The sequence below is a fragment of the Hydra vulgaris genome, chromosome 08, assembly GCF_038396675.1.
Source record: "Hydra vulgaris chromosome 08, alternate assembly HydraT2T_AEP".
Lineage (NCBI taxonomy): Eukaryota > Metazoa > Cnidaria > Hydrozoa > Anthoathecata > Hydridae > Hydra > Hydra vulgaris.
The window spans coordinates 25,077,894-25,092,303 of record NC_088927.1 but is presented as its reverse complement, the minus strand read 5'-3'; the positions used below and the strand labels follow the sequence as shown (position 1 = coordinate 25,092,303).

Sequence of the window (14,410 nt, the reverse complement as noted above, 5' to 3'; positions counted from 1 at the left end):
AAAATTTTTTTCAAGTTTTTTAAATTTTATAAAATATGTTAATTACAAATTGTTATCACAAATAATTATTAATTGCAATTTTTTTACAAATAATTTTGTCGTTATGTTTGATAACATTTCAAAATATAATTGTATGTTTTAGTGTGAGATTACGATTCAAAACTTATTTGTGAACAACTTTTCTGAAAAATAAAAAATAAATAGTTTAAATAACTTTTTTTCTTTTTATTTTATAATACTTTAAATAAATTTTGAAAGTAAAATCTTAGATATTTTTAAATTTAAAATATTTTTATTGAATTATTACTAAATTAGAAAATTTGTGATACATGCAAACACAGATAGATTACTAGATATATGCATACATGCATAAATACAAATGTACATGCATACATACATACATACATACAAAATTACATACTAATTAACTACTAATGTATTAACACACTTATACTACCTGTAAATATTCTTGAAGTTTAGATTTAATTGAATTAAGGTATCCAAAATCTTTTTTCAAAATAGTTCTTTTAGGTGGCAGTTCAACTTCATTGCTAAGGGATTCTATAAAGCCAAGAAAAAAATAAATTAAAAAGTAAACTAACTTTTGAGAAAACTTTATATCAAAATGTTTAAAAAATAAAGCAATCACCATGGAAACTTTTGAGTTTACTGTCCAGCACATAGAACTCACTGTAGTTCCTATGAGTTAAAAAAAAATCGTCAACAAAATGAAAATCATAAAATGTTAAAATTGTTTTTTCTACCTTCTATATGAGAACAGAGGCAGTGTTCAAATCTTTCTATACATAAAGCATAAATGTTGTTTCTGAACTGTTGAAATAAAAATTATTTAAAAAAAGCCTGGCAACAAAACTGTTATATAATTTGAAAAAACTGTTATTAAACTAGTCTGCAAAAAAGTCTGCTGTTAAACATACCGTTTAACCCCATCATATTTTCAAATATTTTTGTGTCTACTTTGCATACTTTTTTAGATAATATAGTAAGTTATTGGAAGTAATTCGAAAAAGAAAACAAATTTACTTTTTTTTTTTTTAAATATTCAAAATAAAATCGTTTTACCTGTAAACATGCCATTGAGAATCTATATAAAAAAGTAGGTGTAAATATAAAAAAAAAGTAGGTGTAAATATAAAAAAAAAGTAGGTGTAAATATAAAAAAAAAGTAGGTGTAAATATAAAAAAAAAGTAGGTGTAAATAAAAAAAAAAGTAGGTGTAAATAAAAAAAAAAAGTAGGTGTAAATAAAAAAAAAAAGTAGGTGTAAATATAAAAAAAAAGTAGGTGTAAATAAAAAAAAAAATTAGGTGTAAATAAAAAAAAAAGTAGGTGTAAATAAAAAAAAAAAGTAGGTGTAAATATAAAAAAAAAGTAGGTGTAAATATAAAAAAAAAGTAGGTGTAAATATAAAAAAAAAGTAGGTGTAAATATAAAAAAAAAGTAGGTTCAAATAAAAAAAAAATTATGTGTAAATAAAAAAAAAAGTAGGTGTAAATAAAAAAAAAAAGTAGGTGTAAATATAAAAAAAAAGTAGGTGTAAATATAAAAAAAAAGTAGGTGTAAATATAAAAAAAAAGTAGGTGTAAATATAAAAAAAAAGTAGGTGTAAATATAAAAAAAAAGTAGGTGTAAATATAAAAAAAAAGTAGGTGTAAATATAAAAAAAAAGTAGGTGTAAATATAAAAAAAAAGTAGGTGTAAATATAAAAAAAAAGTAGGTGTAAATATAAAAAAAAAGTAGGTGTAAATATAAAAAAAAAGTAGGTGTAAATATAAAAAAAAAGTAGGTGTAAATATAAAAAAAAAGTAGGTGTAAATATAAAAAAAAAGTAGGTGTAAATAAAAAAAAAAGTAGGTGTAAATAAAAAAAAAAAGTAGGTGTAAATAAAAAAAAAAAGTAGGTGTAAATATAAAAAAAAAGTAGGTGTAAATAAAAAAAAAAAGTAGGTGTAAATAAAAAAAAAAAGTAGGTGTAAATAAAAAAAAAAAGTAGGTGTAAATATAAAAAAAAAGTAGGTGTAAATATAAAAAAAAAGTAGGTGTAAATATAAAAAAAAAGTAGGTGTAAATATAAAAAAAAAGTAGGTGTAAATATAAAAAAAAAGTAGGTGTAAATAAAAAAAAAAGTAGGTGTAAATAAAAAAAAAAAGTAGGTGTAAATATAAAAAAAAAGTAGGTGTAAATATAAAAAAAAAGTAGGTGTAAATATAAAAAAAAAGTAGGTGTAAATATAAAAAAAAAGTAGGTGTAAATATAAAAAAAAAGTAGGTGTAAATATAAAAAAAAAGTAGGTGTAAATAAAAAAAAAAATTAGGTGTAAATAAAAAAAAAATGTAGTGGTAAATATAAAAAAAAATTAGTTTTAAATAAAAAAAAAATTACGTTTAAATATAAAAAAAAATTAGGTGTAAATAAAAAAAAAAAAGTAGGTGTAAATAAAAAAAAAAAGTAGGTGTAAATAAAAAAAAAAAGTAGGTGTAAATATAAAAAAAAAGTAGGTGTAAATATAAAAAAAAATTAGGTTTAAATATAAAAAAAAAGTAGGTGTAAATATAAAAAAAAAGTAGGTGTAAATATAAAAAAAAAGTAGGTGTAAATAAAAAAAAAAAGTAGGTGTAAATAAAAAAAAAAAGTAGGTGTAAATATAAAAAAAAAGTAGGTGTAAATATAAAAAAAAAGTAGGTGTAAATATAAAAAAAAAGTAGGTGTAAATATAAAAAAAAAGTAGGTGTAAATATAAAAAAAAAGTAGGTGTAAATATAAAAAAAAAGTAGGTGTAAATAAAAAAAAAAAGTAGGTGTAAATAAAAAAAAAAAGTAGGTGTAAATATAAAAAAAAAGTAGGTGTAAATATAAAAAAAAAGTAGGTGTAAATATAAAAAAAAAGTAGGTGTAAATATAAAAAAAAAGTAGGTGTAAATATAAAAAAAAAGTAGGTGTAAATAAAAAAAAAAAGTAGGTGTAAATAAAAAAAAAAAGTAGGTGTAAATATAAAAAAAAAGTAGGTGTAAATATAAAAAAAAAGTAGGTGTAAATATAAAAAAAAAGTAGGTGTAAATATAAAAAAAAAGTAGGTGTAAATATAAAAAAAAAGTAGGTGTAAATAAAAAAAAAAAGTAGGTGTAAATATAAAAAAAAAGTAGGTGTAAATATAAAAAAAAAGTAGGTGTAAATATAAAAAAAAAGTAGGTGTAAATATAAAAAAAAAGTAGGTTTAAAAATAAAAAAAAATTATGTTTAAAAAAAAAAAAAATTATGTTTAAATAAAAAAAAAAAGTAGGTGTAAATATAAAAAAAAAGTAGGTGTAAATATAAAAAAAAAGTAGGTGTAAATATAAAAAAAAAGTAGGTGTAAATATAAAAAAAAAGTAGGTGTAAATATAAAAAAAAGTAGGTGTAAATAAAAAAAAAAAGTAGGTGTAAATAAAAAAAAAAAGTAGGTGTAAATAAAAAAAAAAAGTAGTTGTAAATATAAAAAAAATTATGTGTAAATATAAAAAAAAATTAGGTGTAAATATAAAAAAAAAGTAGGTGTAAATATAAAAAAAAAGTAGGTGTAAATATAAAAAAAAAGTAGGTGTAAATAAAAAAAAAAAGTAGGTGTAAATAAAAAAAAAAAGTAGGTGTAAATATAAAAAAAAAGTAGGTGTAAATATAAAAAAAAAGTAGGTGTAAATAAAAAAAAAAAGTAGGTGTAAATATAAAAAAAAAGTAGGTGTAAATATAAAAAAAAAGTAGGTGTAAATATAAAAAAAAAGTAGGTGTAAATATAAAAAAAAAGTAGGTGTAAATATAAAAAAAAAGTAGGTGTAAATATAAAAAAAAAGTAGGTGTAAATATAAAAAAAAAGTAGGTGTAAATATAAAAAAAAAGTAGGTGTAAATATAAAAAAAAAGTAGGTGTAAATATAAAAAAAAAGTAGGTGTAAATATAAAAAAAAAGTAGGTGTAAATAAAAAAAAAAAGTAGGTGTAAATATAAAAAAAAAGTAGGTGTAAATATAAAAAAAAAGTAGGTGTAAATATAAAAAAAAAGTAGGTGTAAATATAAAAAAAAAGTAGGTGTAAATAAAAAAAAAAAGTAGGTGTAAATATAAAAAAAAAGTAGGTGTAAATATAAAAAAAAAGTAGGTGTAAATATAAAAAAAAAGTAGGTGTAAATATAAAAAAAAAGTAGGTGTAAATATAAAAAAAAAGTAGGTGTAAATAAAAAAAAAAAGTAGGTGTAAATATAAAAAAAAAGTAGGTGTAAATATAAAAAAAAAAAACAACTAAAAAAGTAAAAATAAAAACCGAAAAAAAACAACCAAAAACAAATAAAAAATAAAATAATTAAAATTAAATCATTAAATTACTTTACATACACCCTAACCCTACAATTTTATGTACGCCTTAAATTATGGTTTCATGTATAGGTGTACATCTTAAACTAAGATTTTATGTACACCTTTTACACTTAAGCTATGGTTTTATATACACCTTTTGCTAAAGAAAGATTTACCTGCACAACTTGAATTGCTATTGCCAACTCTTTCAATATTGATCACAAAAACAAAACTCTATAAAAATACATTATTATCCAATTAAAATTAAAAATAATTTACAAATATAAATAAATGCTTTCAACTATCAGGGGTGTTTTATGGTTTTGTAGGTCTGAGGCGGTTTTGTAGGTCTGAGGTGCATTTATAGATCTGAGATGCATTTGTAAGTCTAAGGCACTTTTGCATTTTTAAGCCCAACTGCCAACTCAATTTTTAAAGTTTAAGCGCCAATGATTCATAAAGTGCCATAATGATAAAGGACCATCCCTAATATTTGCTAAATGTATTTATATGGTTTTTTTTACTGTATTCACCTCCCAAGATTTTAATCTAGGCTTTCATAAAAATGTCAATTATAAATACCATACTAAAATATTTCCTGTTTTAATTTTTACTATGTTTCACCTTAATATTGCTATAAATCTTTATTTATTATTTTGTTCTTTTTAAACTAGTTAACAAATTTAAAATCAACAATGTCTGATTGATATAAAAGAAAACACAAGTTTGATGTATATACTGCACTCCAAATATACCTTATAACTTTTGGTGAATTTTTTATCAAACTAAAACAAAAAAATAACGATTCATGTCAATTATTGGACAGGTACAACCGTCTTTCCTTTAATTGCTTTCTATTGAAAATGACTTATTGCAAGTAATGACATTTGATAAGATAATATGTGATTTTACTAATTCAAAGAACCACAAAGTTTTTGCTATAATGTTTATGACGTTATTTCTTAATCAAAGGCTTAAAAAAATTTTTTCTGTATATCATTTTCTAACTCTTGCAGGTCCTATATTTTTTCATGAGCCTGCTGATTATTGATAAATTAAAGCTGTGGATAAAAGAATAGCATGTTGATAATAGTATTAGTTCAGGCATAATAGTACTCAGTTATTCAGACTGGTACTCAGTTGTTCAGACTGGTACTCAGATGTTCAGACTGGTACTCAGATGTTCAGACTGGTCTTATATTTGATTTTAAAAACCCAACTCACTAGTGGATTTTTTGCTCTCTGTTTCAATGTGAAAGTTTAGATTTGAGCTTTGAGAGAAAGATCTGAACAAATTAAAATTTACAAACCAAAAAATTACATAAACAAGTCATACACTTTTATTTTTTAAATATAAAATTTTTTTTTTTACTTTTTTATTTTCTTTCATAACGAAGTCGATATGCGAAACTACAACATGCCAATAACTAAGATCATATGTTTCATCATCACTATCATCTGCATCATCAAATTCATCATCTGAGTTGGAAAAAGCTTCATAGTTTTCCTGTTAACACAAATAACATTCAATCAAAAACAATTTTAAAAATTTTCAATAAGTTTTAATAAAGTATACTAGTATTTCAGTATTACAGTATATAAATTACAAGAACACTTACAATTAAAACATATAAAATTTATGATGGTATATGATGAGATTAAAATTATATGTAAATTGTTTCTCTCTTTCAAATGATGAGATTAAAATTATTTGTAAATTGCTTCACTCTTTCATATGATAAGATTAAATTATTTGTAAATTGCTTCTCTCTTACAAATAATGAGGTTAAAATCATAATAAAAGAATATTTGCAACTTGAGCACACAATGCAAACTTTCAAATTGAAAATTTAAAAAAAAAGTAAAAAGTAAAAACATTGGTATTAAAAAATGTTGAAGGGAAAGCAAAGCTTTTATTTTTAAACTCATACTATTAGCATCATATAAAACACTTGATCTATTTTAAAATCCTAATCAGATACAGAACAACCTTTTTATTGTATATTAATTTTCTTGCTATGAATTTGAAAAAAAATTTTAAAATAAATTATCCTTCCTTAGTCATACCAAAAACTAACCTCATTAGGAACTTCAGTTTCACTAGAGATTATATTGTCCGCTGAAACAAAAAAAAAAACAAGAATTATTAAATACTAATGATAACCATAAACAATTTTGACAACTTTTTTGCTAATACCTAATAAAAAACTTACACTTTAAAACTTGCTTTTTAGCTTTTATTCGATTGGCCAGCTTAGATAGTTCAGCCAATGGCATAAACTTTCTTTTTTCTATATTACTTAAAGGTTGAAATAAAGTTAAAGTTTTAATAATAAAATATTAATTTATAAAAAATTAAAATTTTAATTTTTCTAATATTTTACCTCTCAACAACTTTCTTTTGTTTTGGTGATCGGTCACCACAAATCAAGTAGAAAAACTAAAGTTAAAAAAAAAGAACATTTTTATAAATGTTTTTTTTTTGTCAAGAAAAACATTATATATATATATATATATATATATATATATATATATATATATATATATATATATATATATATATATATATATATATATATATATATATATATATATATATATATATATATCATCATCATCATGTTCATGACCATAAACATCATTATATTCATTAATATAAAGTAAAAACATTAAATATAAAATAAAAACCAATCAATATAAGGATTTTATCAACTTATGTAAATATAATATAATAAAAACATCAAACAATTGACATAAACTTTTTTCAATCAACGCAAATATTGCATATTGAAATAATCTATTCATTAAAACTTTATTTTGTCTATAAACTATTCATTAATGCCTCATAACGGCAACAAAAATTTTTTACATAATATATATTTAGTGATTATGCAGTTTCAATAATAATTAAATATAAATATAGATGAACACCTCATCGCTTTTGTGAAACAGAGGAACATAGTATTTTTCTAGCAGATCAGATGCAAACTCAAATGCTCTAAAAATACAGAATTTATTTATAAAATTGTTTCATTATCTATTAAAATATAGTTTATATTTTAAATTTACATATATATATATATATATATATATATATATACATTTTTTTTTTTTAAAAACACTAAAAAATACATATGAAAATATATCTAGATTGAACCAATACCTAAATAAAGGAGAAGCAGTTCTTAGCTGAGTCATAGAATCATTTGGAGATAATATTGCTGATGTTTAAAATAATTCAAAATAACATTAGAAAACAAGTTAATACTTAAAGACAACATGAAATAAATAAATAATACATTAAAATAACATAAGATATAAAATAACACTTCAAGATAACACTTTAAGATAACATGACATTAAAACTAATACAATTTAAATTTTTTTATTTTTATACAAAAAAGAATCACTCACCATCTTGAAACTCTTTAACTATATCATCAGGAAAATTTATTTTGTCAACAGCTTTGCTATCGAAATAATCTAAATGGATTTGTTTTGCCTAAATTAAAATATAAATGATAAATCTTAAATGATAAATAATTAAAGTCAATATATATATATTTATTTATCAATTTTTCTATAAACATTTGTTATATTTAAAAATATATGCCTCATCTAACAACTTGACTTTCTCACTTTCACTAAGATCCATGGCCAAACTTCGTTGATTAAACTCTTCTAATAAAACAAGTAAAAAATATGTGTAAATAAGTTAACCTTTGTATTAAATAAGCATGATAGATATCAGCTATAAAAATAGTTATTTGAATTTTCTTATAAAAATTTCACAATTAAAAGCTAACAACTAAAATTAAAAAACTAAAATTGTTTAAAGAAGTTAATTTCTTTTGACTGCTTTCACAATTATTCTCAATTTCACTACTCTTTTTTTTTTATTTCTATAAAACTGTTTTAATTCTCAAGTTAAACAAAACAAGCATTGAATTCTATAAAAAAAAAATCCAAAAACATGCTTTTCTATAAAACACAAACTGCATTAAAATTGAGGAAAAAGTAATCAATAATTTAAATCTTAAGAAACACATTCTATTGTAAACTTTCTCATAACAAAACTTGCATAATTATGCAAAACTATTAACCAAGTATTGTTTTGATGAAGTCACAAAAATTAAAATACATCTAAAAATGTGAATGATGGAACAGAATATTAAAAAAAAACATCAAAAAAAAATTCAAGTAAAGTTACTAGCTAAAATTAATTAAAAAAAAGGATGAGTTCTAAAGAATACAACTTCACAAAAAAGATTGAAGCAAATGAAACAAACTGGATAAGCAGTTATAAAAAAGAAAAAAAAGACATTGGAGTGACTAATGAAGGATTAGAAGATGAGAAATCATCTGATGTAGACCATCAGATCTTTCGCAACTTAAATGAAACACAGAACCAAATTGAAACAAAGAGTAGTAAAAAAACACCAAAAAACAAAAAAGAAGAAGTTACTATAGAATACAATACTGAAAATAAAAAAATTTCAAACTGCGAAGAACATAATAATAAATTTGTTTCTGAAACTGAAAACAATATCCATGGTGGTTTAAATACTTATGCTGTGCTTAGTAAATCTTCAAAGCCAATGTCATTGTTTGAGATGGTGAGTGCTGATCAAGAAAAAAATCTTCCCACATGCTCAAAATTTCAAAATGGTTCTGAAATTTGTTTAGATGATGGAGTTTATAAGGAGTCGATACTCAATAAAAAAATTGATGATAATATTTTTTTTAAAAGTAAACCATGTGAAAAAAACTTTTACAAAGCGCAAACTGTTCTTGATAAATCAAGAATACAAAGAGCTGCAGGTAAAGAAAGCTACTTTGAAAGCTGTCAAAAAAACAAATACAAATCAAACCATAAAAGTAAATTTAGCAATTGGATATTTACACTTTTCGAAGTTGTTTTATGGACCCTAATCAACGTCACCATTCAAATGATTGAAAAATCTCATCAATGCAGAAGCTTACGTATGCAACTACGACTATGGATAGGTTTTTCTGCAGTCATAATAATAGTGCAAGTCGTACAAACATATCTTGAAAAAAATATTAGTAAAAAAAAAGTTATTTACAACTTCTTCATCAACTTCATTATCGTGCTGGTCATTCATCAACAGCCTCTTTGCTGCATTTTAGAAATTAACAGTATATTTATATGGACAACAGTAAGGGTTATAATCTTATGCTTAGCTGGTGTGGTTATATGCATAGGTTGGTTTTTAAAGAAAAGACAGGCATAAATTATAGAAAAATTTACAATATTTTTTAATATTTGTATAAAAGATTTAAATATCATAACAACACAACAAGAAAAATCCAAAAAAATTATCATCCAAAACAGATTTTTTCACAATTTAATACTTACTACCTTAATTGCAATTTTTTAAAATAAATTAATTCAAAATAAAAGATTCAAAAAATTAGCCTTATTCTTTAACATCAAATTTAACATAAAAGTTAACAGAAAGTTTATTTTTTTAATTCCAATTCATGAGACAAAAAAACTTTAAAATAAAGTAATTTTTACAAGATGTGTTTTTTTATTTTAAATCAAACCGAACATGTAAGCTAAATTATCTAAATCAATACAATAATTTAGTGTTTTTTTTCCACTTAATACTTACCAACAGCTAAACAGAACTGTAACAAATTAAGAGCATTTTCTCGTTTCATAAATTGCATCATTGGATAAAGGTATGCTGCATTATGCATTAAATCGTATAATGATAGAGTTAAAGCCTAAAGTATTATAGAAATATTTGGAACCAATCACATAATTATATATAATTCTAAGAGTCAGATTTTATAACTTTACAACTTTATAATTAAAATAAGATTAATTAAAACTTGTCTCATATTTAAGATAAAAACAATGGCTAAAAAATATGCTGATGCAAAAAACAAGTAAAAATAAACACACACAGAGTTAGTGTGATGTGACCTTGATTTTCCAAATGATTCTAGAAATGTGACCTTCTCACTTAGTGGATAGTCAGGTTCAGGAAGCTTTAACAGAAGTAAACATTCACATATCAAATTAATACACGTAAAAAAAAAAATTAAACTCATTATTAAAAATTATTCCTTACAGTGCTTTTATCTAAAAATATTAGCAAAAGATGGTTGACAACATCCTAAATTAAAAATAAAAACTTTCTCTTATCATCACAAGATTATGTTCAAATTTACTTTAATAAAATATAATTTTACTTCAATAAAATATTACAAAACATTTACACACATTTAAAATTCATATAAAAACCAAATGTTGTATATTTAATTTGTTCACAAACAAATACATTTAATTTACAAACTTCAACAATCTCAAGTTTGAGGCAGTTGAGACATTTTCATAAGGCTGTAACTTCTTTTAAGGTTACTATGGTTACATTTTTTTTATAACTACTTTTCCTCCCTTTTAACACAAATTATTTATATAAAAAACACATGGTAATAAACTAAATTTATTAAACTAAAGTATAAATTTAATAAATAAAAGTATAAATTATATTAAATAAATTAGATTAAAGTTATATCTCACTGGTTCGGACATTTTTTCCATCAATGGTTTCAAAATAATACTGGAACATATTTCTTCAATCAGATAAGTTGATCCTCTAAAACCATGCAAATAGTTTAGCTGTATAACAAATACAAGGAAATAGTTTGTGAAACAAGAACCTCAATGCACATACTAACCTGCAGTCAGCTGCTTTTGAAGGCATAAGATAAGGTAGAATCGCATGTATTGTATATCTTAAATATTGAAGTTCAGCAGCCTCACTTTGCAAGCAGAAATGTTTGTAGAACTTTTTATTCTCAAACACAAAAGTTTGCATATCATCATTTGGAGAAGCTAATAAACAAAAATTGCTTTATATCAATAATTCAAAAACTTTGTTCCAGAAACAAAATCAAAGTCTGAAAACATTTTTTAGTTTTTTTTCCGGAAAAAAATAACGGAACAATTACTACCTTTTTGTTTTGATGTGAAAAAGCAATCCAGATGAATCATAAACTTTTTTAAACAATTTTTTAACAGAAATTGAGGAATGTTTTTCTAAACGTTAGAAATAAATAACTAAGTAAAAAAAAAAAAAAGATAGTCAAAGCAAGCAAGGCAAAATTTTTACAACATTCACCTTTTGTACCCTGTTTAAAATAACTGCTGCACAGTGACGAATCATTATACGAATCTCATCAATAAGCCTTTGATCACGACTTATGTCCCTGTAAAAAAAAGAACAACTTGAACAAAATGACTACATTAACTACAGTGAGGTTAACAAACTTTTGACAACAAAGTTTATATTATAAACATAAAAAATGATTTTGAGGAAAAGCACTATGACTCTAGGTCTCTAGGTATGACTTCAGGTTTTTTAGGAATGACTTTAGGTCTCTAGGTATGATTTTAATTCTCTAGACCTCTAGGTATGATTTTAATTCTCTAGACCTCTAGGTATGACTTTAGGTCTAGAAAAGCACATTTATTCAACTACAAAGACCCTGACTACAACAAGTTAAGCACTGAGGTATTTTTTAAAAATAATATTTTTTAAACTTTATTCTCCTTTACACAAAAGTATGATGAGATGACGCAAACACTAAAGATTACAATCTAAAATGCATTTTAGTTTTTATAATATACAACAGAAAAAGTGTTATGAACTCTGATCTAGTAAACAATGATTAGAGACTTTTATATAGAGAATTATATAGTAATGGTAGCAATTTTGATATCTTAGATAGATGCTTTGAATGCTTAAAATGAATTCATAAAAACAAATTCTAGAATACAAAAATCTGGAGAAAAAGTCTGGAATCAAAGCATGTAGTATGGAGTCAATGGAATTTCATTTTTGTAGTATAAAGTCAATGAAACTTTATTGGATGTAGGTAACTTTCTTGGAAAAAAAACAACAGAAGTGATCATTTTGCCCTTGCTTTTCTTTCTCTGCCTCTGGGTGTACATAAAAAGCATGCATATAATTTAGTTTGAAACTTAGAAATTGTGTATTGTTTTATGGAAAAACCTGACAATAAATCAATAAAAATTAAAGTTTAAAGCTTGTTCTAAGCAAAATGAATACTTTTACGCTAAATGACTTTGTTATTAACTAATTTTTTTTTCATTAATTTGGGATATATAATACTTAATCCCATTTTAAATGTTTATTTTTAGCTCAAATCTAAAATAGTTGAACAATACATTTTGAGTGGATTTGAAACAAGCATCAATTTATATGTAGAAAAATTAGTACAATTTAATTTGTGTGAAGCAAAGCAGCAAAACTTGATTAAAGTTTTATATATGTGTTTAATAAGTTTTATATATGTTGTATGTTAGAGCATTTTGGGTTTTATAATTTTTCATAAATGGTGCATAAAAAAAATCTTGAACCCTTCTCCCCAAAGATGTATTTTTATTTCAAACCTGTTAAAAGCATATAAAGTCTATTTGGAATTGTGAAGGTAAAAGAAATTTTAAGGTCTTAAAATATTTTAAGGAAGGACTGTGTTCTGAGCGTCAGCAAATATATTTATCAAATAAATTCTGGACTATTTTTACTACATTTAAAAAACTTACCAGTACCAAGAATAAACATGTGTTCCAAGAACAATTTCTAAAAACTTTAAAAAAACTTTTCATCAACTAATGTACAAAAGGTATGCATTATTACAAACTCAATATAACCAAAGGTATTCAAGAGTTGCATGAATTAATATATAAAATTTGTATAAAATTTTAGTTTCAAATATATATAATTTAAGTCATTTTTAATTGCATAAAATTTAGAAAAATTCTTATAAATTAACTTTTTTTTTTCAAAAAATTGAAAAAATATTTAAGAACCGTTGAAAATAATGGACATCTACTGTATCTTTCATTAATAAAGAAACTTATAAAGTTTTGAACAGAAATACCTCAGTAATTGCATCATCTACAGGCTTTGGCACTTTCAAACTTTCAAGTAGCTAAAAATAGAAACTTATATATATATATATGTGTGTGTGTGTGTGTTAGACATTCAAATCACTCGAGCTTCCAATTATAAAGTCATATCTCAATTAAACTCTTCTACGGCTTGTGGTCCGGACAACATTCCTGTCATAATCTTAAAAATACGTTATCCAGAACTCTTTTCAATTCTCTTTAAACTACTTAATAAGTGCTTGACTAAATCTTGTTTACCTGCCTGCTGGAAAATGGCATTTGCAGTTCCAATCTTTAAAAACTATGGAGAACATTCTAACCCCTCCATCATCTGATCAGACTTTTATCTATTATTAGCAAGGTCTTTGAGTCTTTGATCAACAAATTTCTAACATCCCATCTTGAGTCTAACAACTTACTGTCAGGCAATCAATACTGTTTTCAGCTTTCTCACTCTATGGTTGATTTGCTAACAGGTGACTGAAAGATTTTATTGTGTATTAGATGGAGGCAGTGAAGCGAGGACTCTTGACATACCTAAAGCTTCCAATAAAGTTTAGCTGACTGATAAATTCTGCTCTTTTCGATTGCTTAGAACAGGCATCTGATCTCACTTTCTCACTTTTGTAACAAATTGGGGCTTGCAGTGGCTTATGAACTTTAACTCTAAAAAAATTCAGTTATTTACCACAAATAACTATCGCTACACTGTCAACATTCCTTTATTAATGAATGGTAACCCTCTCACTGAGTCTTTTTCTTTACGTCTTCTTGGATTATTGTTCACTACTAACCTGTAATTAAAAACTATAAATATAATCCATTGTTAGCATCTATTGAATTTAGCATTAAAGTTAGTATATGCCAAAATTGCTTCTCATTATCGTACTCACCATTATCTTACTCCTGATTCCTTTCTCTACCACTATAAATTTCTTATTTATTTCTGTATGGAATACTGTTGTCATATTTGAGCTGGTCTTTCTAATAATGCTCTTTCTATTCTAGACAAGGTCAAAAAATGCATTTTAATTGTAGTTGGACCGGCTATCATGGCCATTGCTCAAAAGAGCTATCTCTAGTTCTATCAATTAAAACTTATTCTTGCTTGACTC

The 14,410-nt window shown here is 23.4% G+C and overlaps 1 protein-coding gene across 1 annotated transcript in view; it reads right to left on the bottom strand.

Moving 5' to 3' along the window:
- Positions 1-14,410, bottom strand: part of LOC100204008 (sorting nexin-14) — a 58,710-nt gene that overhangs the window by 29,195 nt on the left and 15,105 nt on the right. Inside the window, exons 6-26 of the mRNA XM_065803302.1 lie at positions 13,286-13,336; positions 12,948-12,991; positions 11,500-11,587; positions 11,333-11,417; positions 11,057-11,213; positions 10,899-10,974; positions 10,447-10,491; positions 10,280-10,363; positions 9,982-10,096; positions 7,956-8,023; positions 7,757-7,844; positions 7,506-7,563; positions 7,274-7,340; positions 6,727-6,782; positions 6,556-6,641; positions 6,421-6,461; positions 5,715-5,849; positions 4,519-4,576; positions 1,084-1,105; positions 650-699; positions 458-561 (exon numbers count right to left, since the gene is read on the bottom strand). Coding sequence (XP_065659374.1) covers positions 458-561; positions 650-699; positions 1,084-1,105; positions 4,519-4,576; positions 5,715-5,849; positions 6,421-6,461; positions 6,556-6,641; positions 6,727-6,782; positions 7,274-7,340; positions 7,506-7,563; positions 7,757-7,844; positions 7,956-8,023; positions 9,982-10,096; positions 10,280-10,363; positions 10,447-10,491; positions 10,899-10,974; positions 11,057-11,213; positions 11,333-11,417; positions 11,500-11,587; positions 12,948-12,991; positions 13,286-13,336 — 1,578 coding nt within the window. The remainder of the gene's footprint in view (positions 1-457; positions 562-649; positions 700-1,083; positions 1,106-4,518; positions 4,577-5,714; positions 5,850-6,420; positions 6,462-6,555; positions 6,642-6,726; positions 6,783-7,273; positions 7,341-7,505; positions 7,564-7,756; positions 7,845-7,955; positions 8,024-9,981; positions 10,097-10,279; positions 10,364-10,446; positions 10,492-10,898; positions 10,975-11,056; positions 11,214-11,332; positions 11,418-11,499; positions 11,588-12,947; positions 12,992-13,285; positions 13,337-14,410) is intronic.